The sequence below is a fragment of the Crocodylus siamensis genome, chromosome 14, assembly GCF_052110815.1.
Source record: "Crocodylus siamensis isolate JL-2025a chromosome 14, ASM5211081v1, whole genome shotgun sequence".
Taxonomy (NCBI): Eukaryota; Metazoa; Chordata; order Crocodylia; family Crocodylidae; genus Crocodylus; species Crocodylus siamensis.
The window spans coordinates 910,396-929,198 of record NC_143408.1 but is presented as its reverse complement, the minus strand read 5'-3'; the positions used below and the strand labels follow the sequence as shown (position 1 = coordinate 929,198).

Sequence of the window (18,803 nt, the reverse complement as noted above, 5' to 3'; positions counted from 1 at the left end):
CGCCACAGGGCGGGGGCAGTGGTGGGGGTCGAGGGGCTGCTCCTCCCTGCCCCAGCCCTTGGGGCACGAGCCCCGTGGAAGCCGCAGGAGGAAATGACTTGGTCCCCCGGGGGCCGGGCCAGAGATCCGGCGCGCGGGGCTGGGCGGGTGCCCGCGGAGACAGTGGTGGTGGGTCCCACGCTGCGTGCCCCTGCGCGCTGCCAGCTGATTCATGTCGCACAGAGCCGGGGCCGAGGACAAGGCTGCTCCGGACAGGCTCGCACATGCTGGCTGGGCTCTGGCTCTGGCTCCGCTCCCCACCCCCTCCCGTCCTGGCCCTGGTCCAGTTCCTCGGCCTCCGTGTCCTGCATCGGTGAGTAATGTCGAAGTAAATTGAATAGATTGGGAGCCGTCACAGTAAACGGCCCGGCAAGCGGTCACATGCCTGACAAAAAGATAGGGTTTCCAGAGCCGAGGCGGCCGCGGCGGGCAGCGCTCCCGCCCTGGGTGCGCAGGCAGGGCCAAGCCGCACTGATCTCACCGGCAAAGCCTGCGCGTTCCCAGCAGCCGGCCGAGGCACAGGCCGGCCTTTGTTCGGCATGCTCCCCCGCAAGCTCGCCCAGGCCCGGCACCGGGGGGGCGGACGCCCTGCGCCGCAGGGGGAACGCTGTGTCCTGGCCTCGCTGCCTCCACCTGCTCGGCCGCGCCGCCCGGGCTCGTTACCCGGTGCTTCCCCACCAGGCACCGCCAACTGCGGGCATGGGGTGGCAGGGAGAGCCCGGGCCGGCTCCCCAGCTGATGCCCCCTTGGCTGCCGTGGGGCTCTGGCAGCTCCTCCGGCTCAGACCCTCTCTTCAGAGAGCCAGCGCAGGATCCCCCGCCCAGGCTCTGTGCAGACCCCTCTGCTGGCACTGCTGCCAGGCCAGCGGCCTCAGGGCTGCTCCGGGATGCCGGGCACTCGGGGCTCCAGCTGACAGCGTGGGAGCCAGGGGTGCCTGGTGCCTCTGAAGACCAGGCACGCAGGGTTTGGAGCGGTGTGCACGGACTGGGTCCTGGGCAGTCCGGAGGGACGGGGGGGAAACAAGAACCTGAGCCAGAGCTGGCGGATCTGGACCAGGGGCTGAGGTTGCATGAGAGCCAGAGTCCAGGTCAAAGTCCCCACGAGCAAGCAGGGTCCATGTGCACCGTCCGGGCAGAGCCAGGGGATCTGGGACCCCAGATAGGGTGGGCAGGAGCCAGGCTGAAGGGGAACAGGCCCAGGTGCTACAGCTTGTGTAAGGGTCTGGACTTCTACGCTCGCCCCAGCCTGCTCTGCTCCCCCGCGGCTGGTGCCTGTCTGAAGCCAGGTGCCCTTGCTGAGGGTGCTGAGTGCCTTCTGCCACTGGGCACCCCCTGCGCTGTCCAGCCACACAGCTGTCTCCCTGCACCGGGCAGGCTTGGGGGCACTGCTTTGCACTAACACGGCTCCCGAAGCTCCGGGGAAGAGGGGCAGGGCTTCCCCCCTGACCCCCCCAGGGACCGGCTGCTGGGGATGCTCACCCAGGCTGAAGCATGGGGCTCTGAGCCAGATGTGAGGAAGGACCAGTGCGGTCCCGCCCTGTGCAGGGCTCAAGACCCTGGGGGCGGTTTTCACGCTGCTCTGCAGACCCCCGGGGCTGGAATGGCAGGGGCTCGGGCTCAGGACCGAGGAGCGCTGGCTGAGCCAGGGCCCCTAGGTGAGGACGGGGGCAGAGCCAGGATCCTAGGGCTAGAAGAGCAGGGGCAGCCGAGGCCAGACTGCAGTGCACTGCCAGGCCCATGGCGGGAGCAGCGGGGGACTGCGGGTCAGGACTGCAGTGCAATGGCAGGGCGGCGTGTGGGGAACGCTTGCACCGCACCTGCCTGCAATATGCCTGGCTCCAGCCCACGCTGTTGGCCCCCCGGCTGCACGAGCACTAAATCCACCCAAGTTTTAATAGAAAAAACCTTCCCAGGCAGCAGTATTCCAGTTGGCAGATCTCTACAGCCTGGCGATCTCCCCCTCCCCCTCCTCCGCCTCCCCCCATTTCATGGATGCTTTCTGAGCATCTCAAAAATGACCTGAGCTTCTCCAAGGAGCCTCTAGCCCAGGATCCGCTCCGCAAAACGTGCAGCCTGGGGGGAAATGCAGACACAGGCCTGAGCTCAGGATGTCCCCGCGTTTGCTTGGTCTGTATCCAGCTCTGCCCATTCACCCAGACAGACCCAGGTGCCCTCATGCCCCCCACCCCCATGGGCACCGCTCAGGTCCATCCGTCCTGTCAGACCGAGCCTTGGACTCACTGGTCATGGATTTCCCCTGCCCTGAGATGAGCAAACGAGCCTCTTGCCTTCCCTCCCCCCGGCCCGCTGCACCCCCTGCAACCATCTGTGCTTTCCCCAGGCGACCCTGCCAAAGGGTGGGGGGGGCAGGGCTCGATGATGCCCAGCACATGCGTCCTGGTGGTGCAGGAGGGGTTAACCAGGTTATAAATTACCCATTAACATGGAAACGTTACTGAGAAGAATAGAAAGGAAAGCTAGCCTGCTGGATTCTTTGCATTTCTAGCCTCTTTATTTTTCCCCCAGGTCACTTTAAAAGGATGCAGAAAGTAATATGCAAAGATCCGCTGTGAGCTTGGCCAAGGCTTTCTTCTGCTGGTTTGTTTTTTACACCCTTGCCCTGGAGCCAAATGCTATCTCCGTCCCAAGACTTCCCGGAGCTGAGCAAGCCCCGGGCTGGGAAACTCAGCCATTAGCTTCATTCAGAGCCAAGCTGCAGGACCGGGGCTGACAGCATCCAAGGGGTGGGGATGGCAGGATCAAAGCGTCTGCAGGACTCCCACCCTTGGGCACTGATGCTGGGGCCTGTGGGGGTGGAGGTGAGCTAGTTTCCTCGCCCCAGGGCGGCAGGCAGAGGGAGGCAGGCCAGGACAAGGTTACGGAACAGGCCCAGGGGCTGGGTCCCGCGGCGGGGGGCGGGGAGGTGCTGGGTACTGCCATAACACACAGATTAAAGGAGCGGAGCGATGGAAATCCCCTTCTGGGCAAGGCTGGTGCAGGGGCCCAGCCCTGGGGGGAGCAGAGCAGCTCCTGCCCATGGTGCCAGGATGGCGGCGGCCGCCACCCAGGCGCTTCGCCCACCCCTGGTCTCAGGCCTGTCCTGAGTGGGTCCCACACCCTGCTCCGAGCCTCTGAGCTCAGCCCAGGCGGCCTGTGGGCAGGCCCATGACCATGGAGTCAGCTCGCTAAAGGTCGCTGTCAAAGGGCAGAAACCACATCTGCTTTCTGGCTGCCGCGCTGACTCAGAGATGGGGGGATGAGTCTCTCCGCTGCGGCTTTGTCTGATTCCCCCCGCCCCCCCCCCCCACACACACACACACACACACACTGCCGTCTCTCTGCGGGCTTCGTTACCCGGCTGAGCTGGGGCGGGAGCGCCTCTGGCCCCGAGCCCCGGGCCGGGAGAGCGGGCCGGCCGCGCCCGGCCTGGCGCACAGAAATCCTGCTTTCCCGCCCCCGCCGCGCGGCAGGTACTTCTGGAGGGGCCGCGGGTCCCCAGGGCCGGCCGGCTCCTGGGCTTGCTCCGTGCCAGGCACCCGCACCGCAGCTGGACGCTGGGCACTGCCACAGTGCAACGGCGGTCCAGCGGGCGGGCACGGAGCCGGCCGGCCGGAGGCGCGGGTCTATCCCCGACTCCACCGACACCCTGCCCCTGCCCCCGGCCGCGCACTGCGGTCAGGCCGGCCCCGCCCCTCCCCCACAAGGCTCTGCCTTGTGCTGCGGGTGCGTCTTGGGGGCTGCCCATGGCCGGGGGCACCTCTCGGCCTCCCCGCAGCTGCTCCAACCCCAGAGCCAGAAGCGAGTCTCCCCCAGCCCGGCCCAGCCCTTCAGACGGCGGGAAGTTGGGGGTCGGCAGGCAGCTGGTGCTTGTTACAAAGCCACGAGGCTCTTGGCAGGGCTGAAGGTGCGAGGCCCGGCGCCCCGATCGCGCTCCAGCCCCGCGTCGGAAAGTCCCCCGCACTCCCAGCCCGCGCCCTTCACGGCCACGCCTCTCCCGGCGCCCCGGCGCGGCCTCTCTGTGCCGCCCGCACCGGCTCCAGAGCGGCCGCGGGGCACGTCCCTTCCGCCGCAGGCAGGTGAGGACCTGCCCGCGCCGGGCTCCCGGCGGCGGCGGCGCTGCCCCTGCCCCTGCCAGGCCTTCCCTGCGTGGGCGAAATTTCCCGCTGCGGGTGCCGGCCTCCGCCTGGCCTTCGGGGAAGCCTCAGCAAAGCCGGGCCGGAGAAGGAGGCAAGGGGAACGGCACTGTTGCGTCTGCGGGAAAGCAAGAACCAGTCCCGGGGAGCGCTCGCGCCTCGGAGGCAGCGAAACCTGGCAGCGGCCGCCCCGCGTGCCGGGGGCCTTGTGCCACCGCCGCGAGCGCCCCGGGCGCCGGGAGCCCCGGCCGGGCGTCAGCCGTGCCGCAGTGCGGCAGCCATTTCCCGACGGATGCGCGCCCCGTGCTCCCCCGCGCCGAGGGCGCGCACGTGGCCACCCGCACACGGCCCCCGGCGGGGCTCCTCCCGGTTGCTGCGGTGGCCGCGAAGCCTGGGCCGGAGCGAGGGAGGGAAGGGGGCTGGCCCGAGCGCAGTGGCGGCAGGGAGCGGCGAGGCCAGGGGGAGCCGGGTACGGCGGTGGGGGCGCCGTCCCCGCGCCCCGGGCCCGGCGCTGGGCTGCCCGCGTCCTCGCGGGAAGAGCCAGCCGCAGCACGCAGGGACCGGGGCGGGGGTTGCTTCCCCGCGTCGCCCACCACCTGCCCCGGGACAAAGGCAGGGCTCAGGCATGGCCCCGCGTGGCACTGCTCCCGCCGCGCACGGCCCGGCCCGGCGCTACCGCGGCCCCGGAGCCAGCAGGAGCCCCCCCCCCGCCCCCGCCCCCGCCCCCGCCCCGGCTCTCTGCGCTGCCCGGCTGCCCCGGGCCGGGCCCGGGCCTGCGCGCCCCTCGCGGCTCCCCGGCTGCGGCCGCGCGGTGAAGGGGGGCCGCCCCGCCCCGCCCCGCCCCGGGCTGTGCCACGCGGGGCGGCGGCACCCGGCTCCTGTCGCCCCGACGGCGCGGGCCGGGCGGCGGGCGTGGGGTGCGGGGCCGGGGTGCGGGGCGGGGCGGGGCGCGCGGCGGGGCGGGGCGGGCGGGGCCAGCGGCGCGTGAAGGCGCTTGTCAAGTCGGCGGCTCAGACTCGCCCCGGACTTTCCCCGACTTGTCGGTGCGTCTCGCCGCGCCCCCGACGGCAGCGCCGAGCGGAGCCGCGCCATGAGCCGGCCCGGGCTGCTCTGCCTCTGCCTCTGCCTCTGCCTCTGCCTGCGGCGAGCCCGGGCCCTGACGTGTGAGTACCGGCTCCGCCGGGCGCAGCGCGGGGGGCGCCGTCGGGGGCCCGCACCACCGTGGGCGCCGAGCCGCGGAGGCGGCTGGCCGCCGGTTGGCGCGGGGCGCGGGCGCGGGCGCGGGCGCGGCGGGGCCGGCGGGCGAGCGGCGGCGGGAACGCTCCCTTTCTCCTGGAGCAGGAAGTTTGTGCTTCCTCTTGGTGATGGGAATTTCTCAAGGCGAGATTTCCTCCAAACACGCCATCGAGGCAGGCCAAGAAAAGCTGCTGCTGCTCTTCGGGAGGCCGTGGCCTGCCTCCTGCCCGCTCGGCCCGGCCCGGCCCGGCTCCCAGACACCTGTGTCTCAAGCTGCCTGGCCTCCCGGGAAGAGGAAGGACACGGGATAAGCCCCGTCCTCCCAGGCGTGCTGCTGCTGCAACCTACTTTGGAGAGGGAGGGGCAAAGCTGCCCGTGAAACGTGGGCCCCGTGCACAGGCTGCCCTGGGCCTGTCCCAGCCCGTTCCCTCGCAGTGAGAAGTTCAGGGACCGATCAGGAATCACCCACCGTTAAATACGAAATGGCACGAGGAGGCTCAGGATTGAGAGCGCGGGCCCCAGCCGCGCCGCTGCGCGCCAGGAGAGCCCGGCAGAGCAGGGGACCTTGCAGCAAGGGGCCAGACTCCCGCTCGGAGCCGGGCTGGGGGCTGCGGGCTCGCAAGTCTGATACGGTCCCCAGGAGTGCTGGGAGGACATGAACGGTGTCAGCGGGGCGTGACAGGTGCCATCCGACCGTGGCATTGCTAGAAGGCACGAGGGGCCCAGCGGGGCATGGCCTGGGCCAGGAGGCTGTGGCTGTTTAGGGACGGTTGCTGCTAGAGCGAGTGCGAGGGCCCTGCGGGGGACCCGACGGTTCCCAGGCAGTGGGCAGCAACGGTGCGTCTAGCGGATTCCTCCTGGGCATCAGACAGCCCCCGTCTGCAGGTGGGATTCCAATCCACGTCCCCACAGGTCCCCTGCCCTAGCAGACTCACCCCCTGTCCTGCGAGCTCAGCCCACCCACATGTGCACACTCGGGGCGAGGCTGCATGCGACCCCGCAGCTCCCACGAGTCAGGCTGGCGTTTACAGCCGCTCACAACTTTGTTCCAGCCCTGTCAAAGGCATGCCGGCTGCATGGAGGCTAAGCTCCTGTCGGGTTTGACGTGCAATAATTAACCCCTCCGAGTAACCCGAATGCAAAGAAAAATAAACCCAAACGTATTGTCCAAGGATTTTCCTCCCACATTTGACTTAAACAATTGAGCTGAATTTTTGTCTTTAATCCACCACCGAGTTGAGGGATGGAGTGTGGGAAACGCCAGCCAGGACGTGGCAGGGAACAACCGAGTGCAAAGGGGTTTTTGTAGAAACAAAGCACGCGGGTGACCCGGCTGGAGGGGAAAGGGCCAGCGTTGTCCTGCCAGCCCGGCAACTGGGGAGGCTGCAGACCACATTTCTCTGGGTCGGAAGGAGTTTTAACTGTATTCTTTACAAAATTTGATGCTGCAAAAATTCGTCTCTGCTTTCCCACGTGGGGATCTTCCAGACAATTATTTTTTAAATCCGGGCAGGTCCTATTAAAGTTCTGTCTTGTTGCGTGAGCTCAGATGCTTTTCTCCGAGGCTCTTTCTTCTTTTCTTTTCTTCCCCCCCCGCCCTTTCCCAGCCGCTCAAAACGCTGATATAAAAATAAAATTAAATCCGGCCATTCAAAAGAAAAGAGTAAATGTTCCTGACACCTTGGAAATGTGGTTTTACTTTATAGTATTACTTAGCACCTGATCAGCATTTTTTTTTAATAGGAAAGTAATAAAACTTCTAGCAGGTATGTTAGATCCGAGCTGCGCATTCCACACGTTGGCCGCGTCTCCCCGGCCCGTTCCTCTCCAATCTGAAAACTTCACACTTTTCCCTTTCAAAACACATGTTCATTTCTGTGTCTAGAACGGAAAAAAAAAAGCACAGCTTAAAAAAAATAAAAATAAAAAAAAGCTCGGCCCCTCCAGACGTCCCCTCTCCACGGTTCTGCGGGGAGGCCGGGAAACGTGTCTGTTTTATGAAGCTCATACGTGTTGCTAGTGTTGTTTAGACTGAGATTTACTAGAATTAGGGCCCGGAGCGTTGGGCCCTTTTATCGGCAGGCTGCAGCTTTTTAACAGAGAGCCGTCTACCTTGGGGTTTGCCTAATGGAGGAGACGGCTGGACGGAAGCGCTTGCATCCAGAGCTAGAACGCTTTCGGAGGCCCAGGCCCAGGACCGAAGGAGCCTCGGCCTCCTGCCGCCCCAGTAATTGTTGGGCTGGATGTCTTGAACCGTAGAAACCCCCGCGAGCGTGTGGGGCTGGGGGGGCCCGGGCCGCGCGGCGGCTGGAATGTCCTTTGTTTGTTTTTTCACGGAGAGGAAGGGAAAGCTTCGTGCGTCGCCCGCGCTGCGCGTTCCCACAGGCCGCTCTCGAGGGCCTTTGTTCCTCCATCTCGTGCAAGCGCCCAGCTATGGAGCAGCCGCTCGACACGGCGCGGGCTCGGCTCAGCAGGGCTTGTCCCGCTTGAAACTGCGGTCCAACGTGGGGCTGCCCGGGTCGGGGCAGGCACAGGGGGGCTGTAGGGACTAGCCCGAGCACAAGGCAGGATGCCCCGCTGCGCCAACACAGCGAACGGGGCCGACGGCGGCGACTGCCCTGGGGAAGTGACTCTGTGCCACCACCCCTGCGAGGGCGGATGTAGCCTGCGGGGCGCGAAGCCGGGCGTGTTGGGAAGGCAGAGGGCTGCATGTTCCCTTCCCTGCCCGTGGCAGGAAGGGTGCTCATCCAGGCTGGGCGTTTGCAGGGCCTGAAAACGCTGGAAGACACCCCTCTTCCATCCCCGTCCACCTCCCCGTGTGGAAATTCCCCAGGGCAGAGTGCCAGGGGCAGGAACGTCACCCCAGGGGCGGAAAAAAAAACCCGCCCAGGTGAAAACATGCCTTTTCTGTAAGGAATTTACCAAAGCGGCATCTGCTCTGCAGTTGCAGCAGCTGCCCACGAGAATCTCTCCAGGGCAACAAGTGGCATTTGAACATTAACTCTGGCAGGGATTCTGGCCTGTGCGTTTACAGTTGACCCCCGGCTCGGGGGCTTTGCAGAATCGGGGCCCACGGGGTCACTTCTGGCCTCTCACCCAGCCGTGCGGGCTGAGGAGCGCCCAGTGCAGGGCTTGCAAGCGTGCATCCGAGCTGCCCCCGGAGCAGGGAATTGAGCCCTGCCTGCGAAGGCAGCAGCCTACAGGCTCGGGATGCATTTGGCACGCAGACGTGGCAACCCGCCACGCATGCCACCAGTGGCCCAGCTCGTGGGTGGATTTGGGGGCAGGGTTGGCAGGTGCATTTCTCACATACTTTCACCACGGATTGGGCTTCTAAGTGGAAGCAGTGCATTTTCAGTGTTTTGTAGGCGCCGGCCCCACAAAGCACTCAAGCATACGCTTAAAGCCAAGCACTTTACCCAGTGCCAGGGTGACCTTCCAGAACAGAGAGGCATTGGCCAGTGTTTAGCTTCGCGGACTGGCCCCCACTTTTGGGGCGGTTTGGCTGTGATTGGGTTTTTAAAAAAAGTTTCCATTGTTGCTTTTCAAATCCTTTTTGTCGCAAAGATTTAAGAAGTTAGCCACAGCCCCCACGCCCGCCCGGCCGCAGCCAACCACATCACACGCAGAGAAAGCAAATTAAGCCGTCAGAAATGAAAGCCAGCACAAAGCATCCAGAACGGCATAAACAACTCCTAACGCTGAACCTAACCGAGCCCGACCCGCCCAGCACCGCACGGGAAACACCTTCTCCAGATAACTCAGAGCTGAGTCTTGGAGAGGGACCGCCTCGATGTACATCTTGCGGTGCAAAAGCTGCCAAACCTGCCTGTAGAAATCCCAGCCATCTCATATGTTTTCATTGTGCGGGGGGGGCCTTTCGCCAGCCCACAGACCGAGATGGAGCAGGATTCGTGGGGGCGGGAGCTCTGGGTCGGTCAGGAGAGCGCCCCTCGACCGCTCTCTCCCCTCTGCTGCAGACCCCGCGCTCATATCCCCCCAAGATCCAACGCTGGTGATCGGCTCGTCGCTGACCGCGGCCTGCACCGTCAACACCGACTCGCACCTGAGCGCGGAGGACCTGTACTGGACTCTGAATGGCCGGCGGCTCCCTGCCGAGTCCTACAAGGTCCTCAACGCCACCACCCTCAGCGTGGCGCTCGCCCACCTCAACGGGTCCAAGCAGCAGTCGGGCGATAACCTGGTGTGTCACAGCAGGGACGGCGGCATCCTGGCCGGCTCCTGTCTCTACGTCGGATGTAGGTATATGCGTGGCAGACGCACGGCTCTGCCCGCGGGGTGTCGGTATGCATACGTCCCATCTTCCGGGCAGCTTCAGCCAATGCGCCGTGCTTACGGCCGGCCAGCCGTCTCGGCCCACGGCCATCCCGGGCGCAGCTCGTGGGTGGCGGCACCTCCCGCCAGGGTGAATGTGGTTGCCGGCACCCGACGCCGCCCGGGCCCGTTCATCCAAAGGGTTCCCAAGTCTCTCCGGAGGCCGGGCAGACCCAGCCGTTGCTTCCTCCCCGCTGACGCGCGGCTGCCCCTGGGGCGAACCACTGTGCAGGAGGGCTGCTGCATCCGTCGGGAAGCAGAGAAGGGGGTCTCCACCCCGAGCTGCAGGAAGGATTAGGAGAGCGAGTGTGTAAATCACCCTGGCTGGAAGCCAGCCAGGCCACTGGGCTCCTAATGACCCCAAGGTGCTCAGAGGGGTCTTACTTCTCCAAAGCAGCAGTCACGTGGCGCCATGCGCCGGGCGCTTTCATTAGTGGCTGAAGGTTTCGTGAGAACAAATTGAATGATTTATAAAAGTGTTTATTGTAACTGAGACCGAGAGGCAGAGGAGCCCCTGGAACCGTCGCTCAGGCACTAACCACTTGCACTTTTCGTGTCCTTACAGCAGTTTGCACTTACTGCTCATCTGCACAGCCCAGCGTTTTTCCCAGAATTAATTAACGTAGCTCTAATCCTGTGAGTTATCACACATGGCCTCGGCCCTTGAATACAATGAGAGCTCTGCAGCAAAAAGGCTGTTTTGGCAACCAGCGGTGAAATCGCAGTTGTCCGAATCAATAATCATAAGATTTTATCTTAGGCTATTTTAAGGACACATCTACAAGTTTCTCAGAGGATAGAGCCTTAACTGGGAACAGAAAACTATTTTTTCCTCCTGTTCCCAAAAGAAAACTCCACCGGAGCCGGGCCCAGTAATAGAATAAATAGGCCGACATTGAAAACACAGTGAAGTAAAGATGCCCCCCAATACATTTGCATTGAAGAACAAGAGACTGGAAGTCGTTTGCTCTTTCATGTACCTGCCAAGGCCTGAGCTCATGTTGGTGTTTCCCTGCAGCGGTGGATGCTTCTGCTGCTGGCACTTAGCTCGGGGCATGTCCCCATGTCCCCAGGCTCCTGCCTGGGGACGACGCTGTGTTTCCTGGTGTGGGAATCGCAGTCCTGAGCTCAGGTCCTGGCAGGCAAGTGGCACCTGAGCAGAGCGCCTGAGGAATGTCGCTACGTGCAAGCCGGGATCCTAAAGCCCTTCATTAAACAAACGCAGTGAGCAAAGCTCTCAGCCACTCCTCGCCCTCGCATGTCCCGGGCGGCTTTTATCTCAGGCAGCTCTGGAGGGCTCTCTGCAGAACTGGTTTCATGTCAGGCGCTCTTTCCCCTTTCAGTGCCACCGGAAAAACCAGTCAACATTACCTGCTGGTCCAAGAACATGAAAGACCTCACCTGCAAATGGGCCCCCGGCACAGAGGGCGAAACCTACCTGCACACCAACTACACCCTCAAGTACAAGCTCCGGTACGGCATGGGGGCAGCGAGCTAGTGCCCGACACTGTTTAGAAAGGCGCGCTGGGAGGGAGTGGGCGTGCGACTCCGGGGTTGGGGTGTTTTTCATCACTCGTGGGGCTGCTGGGTCAGACCCTGCCTAGGAAGTGGAGGGTGGGGACTGGGTGCTCGGGGTCCTGGGACCCAGTGGAGGGTGGGGACTGGGTGCCCGGGGTCTAGTCTTAACGCTGCACCAAACTGGAGGAATGGTCCACGCATTGCTTTGCACGCTGTACACTGGAGGTAACGGCCCTGTCCTGCCACCCCTAGGAGGTATCACTGGTGAAAGGTGCTGAGATCCCTGCGTGCCGATGCTGTAGATGCACAGCAGGGCTTCATTCAGGCCACCGTAGATCCCATGTCCAGTAGCCCCAGAGAGGACAGGGGTACCAGGCTCACCCCTGGGTGGATGCAACCTAGAGGATCAGGAATAGACAAGTTCAAGGAAGCAAAGGCCCCAGCTAGAGGCTGGGGAGCAGGAACAGGTGGGTCAGAAGATAAGGGCCTGTAAGGGATCAAGGACATACCTGGGTAGAGCCATGAGCCAGGAAGGAGGCAGAGATCTGGACCCGTGTTGTAGCCAGGGCATCTGGAGCAGCTAGCTCTAGGTCGGGAGATCACCCAGCCGGGAGCCAGCTGGTCTGGGCCTGAGTCAGCAAGCAGCAACCAGGGCTGGGGGGAAGCCAACAAGCAGGACCCAGAGAGGAGGAAACCAGGAACAAGCGAGCAGGACCCAGGAGCCACCTGGGAGCAGGCAGCCAGGCCCGTGCAGGCAGGTGAGGATAGCCCGGACCCACTCCCAAACCAGGGCCAGCTGGGGCCAGGTTAGGCCATCTGATGCCCCCCCCACAAGAGAGTCCCCGGTGAGCAGGACCCGGCAGAGCCGGTGAGCTCCCGGGGGCACGAGCAGGGAGTGCCGTCCCAGTGCCCCATCGATGCCCCATCACCGCCCCTCTTAGGAGCTGGTCGGTGGCACCAAAGGACCGTCCTGCCTCTTGCAGCCCGGGCTGAGTTAGTCACTTCCCTGCACCAGGAGGGCAGGCCCCTGGTCCGACTGTGCACCCACGGCAGGCTGGGGGGAGAGCGAGTCCGCCCTGGCTCCAAAGCCGCATTGGCCCTGCTGAGAGCGTGACCCATAACAGCGGGCCAGAGGACTGGGCTGATGGTGTCTCTCATTGCCAGGTGGTACGGCCGGGATAACACGTGCCAGGAGTACCACACCGCCGGGCCGTACTCCTGCCACATCCCCAAGGACCTGGCGCTCTTCACGCCCTACGAGATCTGGGTGGAGGCCTCCAACCGGCTGGGCGTAGCCGTCTCGGACGTGGTCATGCTGGATGTTCTCGACGTGGGTGAGACCCTGGCTTGCACTGCTTCACCCCCCCCCAGCTGCCACAAAACACCGCTTCTCTCGGGAAACCCCTTTTCGAGCAGTGTGGCCGGCGGGGGCTTGCCCCAGGAGGGTTTCCCTGTAGGGAAGGCTGTGCTGGGCAGCCCCTGGCTCTTCTGCACCCCCTCCCAGGGGCAGGAGGATGTGCCAGGGGGGCTCCGCGGGGCAGGTGCAGGAGCGCTCGGTCCTGGGTGCAGAGCCCCAGCTTGGCGGGGGCCACTGCCGCTCCCCACTGCCCTGGTTCCTGCAGCTGCCGGCAAAGCAGGAGCGGAGCTGCTCCAGTAACTCGAGCCCGGCTGCCTGGAGCCGCACCAGCCGGATTTGGGGGGCAGCTCTCAAGTTAAAGAGCTGTTGACACCTCCTGGCGAAGGTTACAGCCTTCTGCCGCGGGACCCCCCAGGCCCCGGCCGGAGCAGCCAGCAGGGTCCTCGCAACTCCTTCCCCACCTCCGGCGGGGACCCTCCTGGCTGTGATGTCATACCTGGTCACCAGGGTGATGTCACACATGGATTGTGACCTCGGCAGTGGGGGGGAGAGCCAGGGAGCTCCAGGGGGACCGGATCCTGGGTTCATGCCGTCGCCCCTGGTAATAGGCGGCGGGGCGGAGGCGCGCAGGAAATGGGCGATATGTGAGCAGAATTGCTTCTAATCTAATTAGGATGTTTCTCCGAGTTCTCCTCCAGGCATCTGCTGCTCCTTAACCCTTTCCGCCCGGCCGGCGCGTGGCCAGGGAGCGGCTCCCAGCCCATCCTGAGCGTGCTCGCCGTCAGCCGCCTGCCAGGCGGGGACGAGGCGGACAGGCCGGCTGGGTGGCCTGCTGGCCAGATGTCCAGGCCAGGGAGCACCGCCAGGAGGTGGCAGGGCTCGGCCCCGGGGACGCAGCCGGTGGGGGCACTGTTGTCCTATCCCAGCAGGCAGGCCTGTGAGGAGCAGAGAGGACCGGTGGTCCCCGTTCTGCGCTGCAGGTCCCTGACAGTGCAGTTATGGCGGACCCAGCTGGTGCCCCCAGCACACACACGCGTGTGCATGCACATGCGCACAGGCGGGAGGAGAGGGGCATGAGCCACGGTCGAGACCAGCGACTGTCCCTGCACGAAGTGCAGCACAGTAAATACCTCTTCTGCCCTGGTAGCAAACGGGAAAGACTCAGGGAAGAGAGTTCCCCCTCAGCCCTGCTTTCCCTGCCCCACTCCTACCAGCCTGGCAGGGCCAGGGGGCCAAATCCCGCCAGCCCTGCTCCAGCAAGCCCCGCCGCGCCCGGCGGCTCGGCGCACGCTGGCGGTGGGGTTCGCTGGCAGGATGCACCCCCCCGGCCGGAGCTGGTGCAGCTGGCGGCTGCGACCCGAGAGGTCCCCCTCTGTGCTCCGGTTGCCATGAAAACGGGACAGGAACTTGGACACGAGATGCTTTTCCACTTTACACCTCGTTCTGCCCGGGGTGTTAAAGGAACCGGTGACAAGTGCAGATTCCCGCCTAAAAGCCTCCCCCCCCGCCCCGGAGAAACCCGATCCGGTCCCAGGCCCGTCCCCACGGGCGGCCGGCCGGCGCGCGCGGTGCGGCACAGCTGCCACCTGGCTGCGCGCACCCCGACCTACAGCTGGGCGCAGGGGCCAGGAAGCCCGTCCCTATCATCCCCCCACCCTGCCTGTGCTTACGTGTCTCCTCGCTTCTCCCCTCCTGCTCGCAGTCACGACCGACCCTCCCACGGACGTGCACGTGAGCCGAGTCGGGGACCTGGAGGACCAGCTGAGCGTGCGCTGGAGCTCCCCGCCAGCCCTGAAGGATTTCCTTTTCCAAGCCAAGTACCAGATCCAATACCGGGTGGAGGACAGCTCGGAGTGGAAGGTGGGTGTGGGGTGCCGGCGCCTGGACACCTGGCTCGGCTCCTGGCCATCGTCCCGCCTCTTCGCACCTACTGGAGTCGGGGCCGTGCCTCCTGGGGCGCCGGGAACCTCGAGGGGCTGCAGAGGAGAGCTCCGAGCCCCGGCTTCTGTGGCACTGCCTGGGCTTGGCACGGTGCAGAGAGCGGGCATGCCGGGGGCCAGCACGGGCTGCTGCGGCAGACGCGCTCGGGGCACCGGCACCGCGCGTGGTGGTGGCAACGCCACGCGGTACCGAGCTTGAGGCCTGCCCTTTGCCCCCGGGCAGGTGGTGGACGACGTGGGGAACCAGACATCGTGCCGCCTGGCGGGGCTGCGGCCCGGCACCGTCTACTTCGTCCAGGTCCGGTGCAACCCCTTCGGGATCTACGGCTCGAAGAAGTCCGGGATCTGGAGCGACTGGAGCAACCCCACGGCAGCTTCGACCCCGCGGAGCGGTGAGTGGCGAGCAGCGCAGCCCCGCGGCGATTTGGTGGGGGGACGAGCTGCCACGGGGCCTGGCTGGGAGGCGAGGGACAGATGCGTGCCCAGCTCCCCCGGCAGTGGTCCCTGCACGCGGGCGCCCAGGCGAGGGTGGCGCTGGGTTAGTCCTGCAAGGACTCCACATCACACCCACGCCCCCTGCCCCGTGGCCCGGCCGTGGGCACCGCAGCTGGTGACAGAAAGCGGAGCAGCCCACCTCACGCCAGCCACGGCGCCCACCGTGCCGGCCCCCAGCTCGCACGCGGTCGGGGTCTTGGGAGCCCGAGGGCCTGCGCAGCCCCTCCTCCTCCACTTCCCTCCGCCTGGGGCGGGGAGCGTGGGAGCAGGGCCGGAAATCCGGCCCCGAGCCTCCCCCGGCCGCCCCCCAGGTGGCTCGCCTGGAGCCGGAGCTCCCTGTGGCGTGCCGGGGGGCTTGGCGCCCCTCCAGCTGCTGCAGTCGGGTCGCCCCCGCCCCTGGCTCTGGCTGTAATTAGATTAGCGTTCCCGGCCGCGATTCATCCTGCGCCATATGCAAATCTGCTGCACTCCGCCTTGGTGCTGGGGGGTGGCGGAGGGGCGGGGGGGTCCTGGCATGGCCGGCACCGCTCCCCCCTTCCCGCGAGCGCGGGACGTGCCGAGAGGTTGTTCCTTGCCTTGGCCCGGGTGTGCCCGGCACCTGGATTTCTTGCGCGGGAGCCAATTTGGAGCTCTTGTTTCCCAGCAGGGAGCGAGCGAGCCTCGCGGCCTCCGGCCAAGCGCGCCAGCTCAGCCCCGCGGCTCCCCCACCGTTATTTATGACGTGATTTTGATGTCACGCCTGCCCGGGCATCTGCTCCTGCCCCGATCGGCAGGTGCAGGTCCTTCCCGAGCTGCCAAGGGCTCGTGCATCCTGCCAGGCTGGGGCACGGCCGAGCTGGATACGGCCCCAGCCTGCCCCTTCCGTGAGCCCAGCAAGAGCTGGAGCCTCGGCCAGGGAGCACTTGCCCAGGCGCCTACGTGCAGACACAGAGCTCGCTTCGAGACCCGACCCAGCCTACCCAGGCGACGTCTACCCCCCCGACACCGGTTGCCCCGTCCCCTGGGACCCCGCGCTGACCCCTTTCCCTTCCCCCCGTGCAGAGAGGATCCCCGGCGTGTGCGACCCCAAGAGCGGGGAGCAGAACAGCACCCTGCGGCGGGAGCTGAAGCAGTTCTTCGGCTGGGTGAAGAAGCACGCCTACGGCTGCTCCAACCTCAGCATCAAGCTGTACGACCAGTGGCGCGTCTGGCTGCAGAAATCGCACAAAACACGGAACCAGGTAGGTAAGGACCCTTCGCTGATTCTTTCTTACCTCGGGGGGCCGGCGGGCGGGTGGAGAGCCTGGGACCTGGGCAGCATGGGCCCCTACCCCCAGAGGAGACCCTGAGACACGGCGCCCAGCTTGGGAAGTGCAGAGCTCCCTCGCCTGCGGGGCTGCTGTCAGCAAACCCCCCAAGCAGGTACGCTGTCTGCCCCGGGAGCTGCCCTGAGGGGGCACAGGGGTCTTGGAGCAAGGCTTCCCCAGCCCCAGCTCTGCAGATGGGCCGGGGGCCCCGCTGTGGAGAGCTCCCAGGCTGCAGCATTTACAGAGCATCCTTCAAGGGGCCCAGCCACCAGCACCCCTGGGAAAGCCTGTGCCCCCCCAGCCCAGGCCACCGGGCGCTGCGTAGCCCTCCCCAGGACAGACCGGAGGTGCAGGGGGGCAGCTTCCCATGCCCCTTCCCAGGGGGCCCCTGGCCCGCTCCCCCAGGCAAGCACCTGGCTGCGAGGGCCACGTGCCCCAGGTGTCTGGATGGGCGGTGCAGAGCCTGAGCACCGGCCGAGCCAAGCTGGGGACGGCAGGGCGCCCGGGGGAGCCGGGCCCCACGCTGGGACGCGGCCCGGGCCTCCCGGAGACGTCGTAACCGGGGCCTGAGCCCGTGCCAAACCCCCCTGCGCCCACGTGGCTGCCAGCCCAGCGTCCCGCGCTCTGGGTTACGGGATGAAGCAGACACGGCCCGTTGGCTTTACAGGCCCCGGAGGGCAAACAGGCCGACAGGCCGGGGTCTCAGCAGGGCAGGGGGGTCCTGGCTTCGCCCTCGCTCTGCTTGCAGCTGGGCTGTGCTCTTCTTCCAGGTTCTACCCAGCGATAAGTTGTAGCCCCCGCCACATTTGGCAGTGGTGCAGGAGCGCGGGGCCAGATCAGTGGTCTCCCCGTGCAGGACCAAAGCCCCAGCCGTGGCATCAGGGGAGGCCCCCCATCACTTCTCCAGCGAGGACAGGAAGAAACAGCCTTGGATTCTGGACTGCTCCCCCAGGCCTCCCTCCATCCCCCCAGCGCCCGCCTTGCTCCCCGCGAGGGCTGGGGTCAGCGGTGCAGCCCCCCATCCCTGCTGGGTGATGCTCCCCTGCTTCACCCCAGACCTCCGAGGTGGACGGGATCCCTCTCTCGGGCCTGGGGGGGAGCTGGGGGCAGAATGTCTCTGTGCACCCAGCATAGCGGGGGCCAGCTGAGCTGCCCTTGCACAGCCTGGCCTGGGGCATCTTGGCACATTTGGGTTGGGGGCTGCTGGCCACAGGCGCCCAGCGGACCAGAAAGCATCCCAGGGGATGGGGGTCCTCATGGACCTTGGAGCCACCTGGGACCCGCCGTGGCGTTCGCAGCCGCTGGGCACTGCTGCTCCGTGCCTGGGGGCAGACGAGCTAGATGGGTCTTAGCCAGACCCTCCTGGAGCAGTGGCCTTGCCCTGCCAGGGGTCCCTGTGGGGCAGAGCAGGGGGCCACACTGAGCGGGCAGAGCTGGCTGGCAGCCCGGCCAGCTTGGAAAGTGGCCAAGGGCCCACACGTAGAGGCTGCATGCGCTCACCCCCAGCCCCCACCGCTGCATCCCCCGGTGATACGAAGCCAGCAGGGCTTGGGGAGCCGCCCCTCTGACCGCCAACCATAGAAGCCAAACCAGACACAGGCCCACGGGTCCAGGATCAGGGCAGCTTCTCCTTGGTCCCCCAGCGGGCCTGGCCTCCAGCCGTCGGGGCCGTGCCAGCCTGCCTGCACCTGGGTGCGAGCCCCGCGCTTGTATTTAATAAAGGGAAAAAAACAGTCAGAAAAGCAGCGTTGGCCTGGCTAGCAGCAGAGGCGGCTCAGGGGAAGGTGCTGGCCGGGGGGAGGCACGACCACACGCAGGCACGCCTGGTGCTGTGGGTTTGGCATGGCTGGAGACTGACCTGGTTCAGTGGCCGGCGCCGGGCCCAGCACTGGCTCCGCGGGTCCTTTCAGTGGCTCCATGCAGACGTGAGCCCCGCCGCAGCCTGGCGTCCCCAGACCCGCGCCAGCCGCTCTTCCTCCAGCTGGGGGGCCTGGGGGGCCCTGGCGCAGACCCCACCACTGGCAACGCACTGGAGCAGCTGACGTCGCTCTGGGTGGGGAGCGCGGGTCCGTGGCCTGCCTGCTGGCTCGAGAGCAGGTGCAGGCCGCGGTGCTCACAGGGCCCACGGCCCAGGGGGGTTCAGGCAGTGATCCCAAGGGCATCGGCCAGGGAGCCTGGCGCACGGCTGCAGGGCAGGGAGGTGCGCACGAGCATTGTTGGAAGTGTGCGGACGAGCTGGGCTGATGGGACCAAGTGCTGGCACTGCTCACCCATCCAGCCACCCCTGGGAGCGGCGGCTTGGGCCCCGCATGGGAAAGGAGAACGCCCTGAACCGAACGCGCCTAACACCAGCGAGTCTGCGAGAGGATCTCCAGCTGCGGCTGCAGCTCCTGGCAGCTCCAAGCAGAGCCTGGGCCAGGGGCTGCTCTGCTGCAATCGGATACGTTGCACCCGCACCAGGGCCC

General features: G+C 65.8%; 1 protein-coding gene across 5 annotated transcripts; it reads left to right on the top strand.

The window, feature by feature from the left end:
- The first annotated feature begins 71 nt into the window (after positions 1 to 71).
- Positions 72 to 18,080, top strand: CRLF1 (cytokine receptor like factor 1). 5 transcript variants are annotated; one of them, XM_090027680.1, is made up of 8 exons: positions 72 to 352; positions 9,388 to 9,666; positions 11,086 to 11,215; positions 12,425 to 12,594; positions 14,320 to 14,477; positions 14,781 to 14,949; positions 16,094 to 16,272; positions 17,109 to 18,080. In XM_090027680.1, the coding sequence occupies exons 1-8, from the start codon at positions 94 to 96 to the stop codon at positions 17,130 to 17,132; spliced, it is 1,368 nt and encodes a 455-aa protein (XP_089883806.1). In that variant the 5' UTR covers positions 72 to 93; the 3' UTR covers positions 17,133 to 18,080. The 5 variants fall into 5 exon arrangements, with proteins under 5 accessions (XP_089883806.1, XP_089883807.1, XP_089883811.1 ...); XM_090027681.1 differs by having other exon boundaries at positions 16,094 to 16,276; XM_090027685.1 differs by lacking the exon at positions 72 to 352 and adding an exon at positions 5,129 to 5,334.
- The last annotated feature ends 723 nt before the right edge of the window (positions 18,081 to 18,803 follow it).